A 2,664-nucleotide genomic window follows, 5' to 3' on the forward strand; every position below is an offset into this window, starting at 1 on the left:
TGACATATAACGCCACTCCTCCTCCTTTCTTGTCTGGTCTGTTTCTCCGAAATAGATTGTATCCCCCCATTATTACATTCCAATCGTGGGACTTATCCCACCAGGTTTCAGTGATGCCTATTATGTCATATTTAGTTTGCTGTACCAAGAGCTCAAGCTCATCTTGTTTATTTCCCATGTTTTGCGCATTAGTGTACAGACATTGAAGTCCATTAATCATTCCCCCATGTCTCTTATTTAAGGATTTTTTTCCTCCCACCACTAGGTCTGCGTGCGGTTTGCTCCATTTGGTCTATGACATTTGGATGATCATCTTCATCAATTGATAGACTCCCACCTTCAGGAGCACTGTCTCCCTCCCCCACATTAGTCAGTTTAAAGCCCTCCTGATGAGGTTTCTGAGATTTTTGGCAAAAACATTTCTCCCAACCATTGTGAGGTGCAGCCCATCGCTTGCCAGAAGTCCATCTTCAAGAAACTGCAGTCCGTGATCTAAGAATCCAAACCGTTCCTGTTTACACCATTTGCGAAGCCAGCTGTTCACTTCCACTATTTTTCCCCCTCTCCCTAGGCCACGTCGTTCAACTGGGAGGACAGATGAGATGACAATTTGTGCATTTAATTGCTTCAATTTCCTGCCCAGAGCCTCGTAGTCTCTTTTGATCTTCTGGAGGCTATTGCTTGCAGTGTCATTGGTTCCCACATGAACCAAGAGGAAGGGGTATTTGTCAGTGGGTTTTATGATTCCTTGCAGTCGTTCAGTTACATCTTGGATCTTAGCCCCGGGGAGACAGCACACTTCCCGAGACATCTTGTCAGGCCCACAGATCACTGCTTCTGTTCCCCTCAGTAGGGAATCCCCTATCACCACTACACGCCTCCTCTTAGGTTTGGTCGGGGTTCTTCCATGAGCTGTCCATTCCAAGGTCGCCTGCACATTCCCTGAGGACTGACTTTGCTGCTTGTCTTCATATACCTGATCGACTGAAATGAGGGAGAGATCCTCAAATGGAGTCTGCTCTTCGTCTTCCATGCTAGGGGAGAGGACCTCAAAGCGATTGTGTATTTCTAAACTATCAGAACGAACCCTGGACCTCCTACTTCTTTGAGTCACGTTTCTCCATATATCTGGATCCTGTGTTGATGAACTAGCCTCCTTCTCAGGGGAGTCCCCTGTCTCCTCCTTGGTGGAGACGGTGTGCTCTGTTGCTTCCAAGAAGAGCTCCAGATCTCTAATTCTTTGGAGCGTAGCTACACGTTCCTCCAGTTGCTGGACTTTGTCTTTTAAGAGGGCAATCAACATGCAATTGCTGCAGGTAAAGCTGCCTGCAACCTTTGGCAAGATGGCAAACATTGCGCAGGAACCGCAGGCGACTGCAGCTGTTCCCTCCCCCTCCATCTTGAGAACGTCGTTGGGGGTGGCTACAGCGGTCCTCCATCATAAAAAGCTTGAAGACAGGACAAATAACTCCCCCCACAAAAAAACCTAGGTCTCCCCCAACAAACGTTTGAGACTAGCGCCCCTAAATCTAAAAGATGGATCAAACTGCGCGCGCCGCTAGGCGCGCGCCGCTGCCCTGCTACCTCTGATAAGCTCCTCCCACAGCTAATCACCTTCCTCAACAGAAACCCTGCCCCCTCTGACCTTTGCACAGGGACAACAGCTAATCAGCCACAAAGAAACACACACACACACAAGAAAACCCTTTTTGCTTCTTCTTCAACTGCTGCCCTGCTACCTCTGATAAGCTCCTCCCACAGCTAATCACCTTCCTCAACAGAAACCCTGCCCCCTCTGACCTTTGCACAGGGAGAACAGCTAATCAGCCACAAAGAAACACACACACACACACACAAGAAAACCCTTTTTGCTTCTTCTTCAACTGCTGCCCTGCTACCTCTGATGAGGTAGAATCCCGGAAGGAAGAGACCCCGGGGGGCAGAGGGACCCAGAGAAGAACAGTCAGGCGGAAAAGGTGGAGCAGGGCTAGGATATTAAGTTGGTGTACAAGGGGCGGAGACTCAGACGGAGCTTCGCCGATCTAACCATGAGACGTAGAGTTGCACGCAGCAGATTGAGAATGGAAACTGTAACTCAATAAAGACTTTTATTTAATGATCGCTGGCTAGCGTGATCCTCTGTGAGCTAGGATCTGGAAGCAGCTCTGACAGAAATGAAGAATGTAAAGTGACTAAAAATGGCAAAGTGTTTGCTCAAGCAAAGCTAATAAATGGTGTATATGAGCTTGATCTTTCAGAGAACCAGTCTGCAAAAGTGGCACATTCCAGCCAGAAGGATGAGGCAGATCTGGACCTGTGGCACAGAAGGCTTGGACACAGGGACACCAACGTTATTCTGGATCTACAGAAAAGAGATCTTGTAAGAGGTTTGCAGGTAAAGCAGAGCAACAAAGCTCCAACAAAGTGCATAAGCTGTATTACTGAGAAGGCTGTAAACCTTCATTTCCACGTTGTGCAGAACTAAGAAGCAACAAAGTGCTTGACATAGTGCACACTGACATATGTGGACCCATGAATGTTCCCTCACTGGGAAAGAATAGATACATTTTAATATTTCTGGATGACTTTTCAAGATTTTGTGTTGTATATTTCCTCAAAGAGAAGAGTGAGACAGTGGACAAGCTCCAGGAATACATTGCCATG

The 2,664-nt window shown here is 47.4% G+C and overlaps 1 protein-coding gene across 1 annotated transcript; it reads right to left on the bottom strand.

Annotated features, from left to right (window-relative positions):
- Nucleotides 1–264: 264 nt before the first annotated feature.
- Nucleotides 265–1,844, bottom strand: LOC308462794 (uncharacterized protein). The gene is made up of 2 exons (XM_080980623.1): nucleotides 1,740–1,844; nucleotides 265–1,638 (listed from the first exon to the last, which is right to left on the bottom strand). The coding sequence occupies exon 2, from the start codon at nucleotides 1,397–1,399 to the stop codon at nucleotides 371–373; it is 1,029 nt and encodes a 342-aa protein (XP_080836749.1). The 5' UTR covers nucleotides 1,400–1,638; nucleotides 1,740–1,844; the 3' UTR covers nucleotides 265–370.
- Between the last annotated feature and the right edge of the window lie 820 nt (nucleotides 1,845–2,664).

This window comes from Podarcis pityusensis (genome assembly GCF_964106645.2).
Source record: "Podarcis pityusensis genome assembly, chromosome: 14".
In the NCBI taxonomy this organism is placed as follows: domain Eukaryota; kingdom Metazoa; phylum Chordata; class Lepidosauria; order Squamata; family Lacertidae; genus Podarcis; species Podarcis pityusensis.

What these genes read in the sequence shown, in the direction of transcription:
- LOC308462794 (XM_080980623.1), bottom strand. Translation starts at nt 1,399, where the DNA reads ATGGAGGGGGAGGGAACAGCTGCAGTCGCCTGCGGTTCCTGCGCAATG.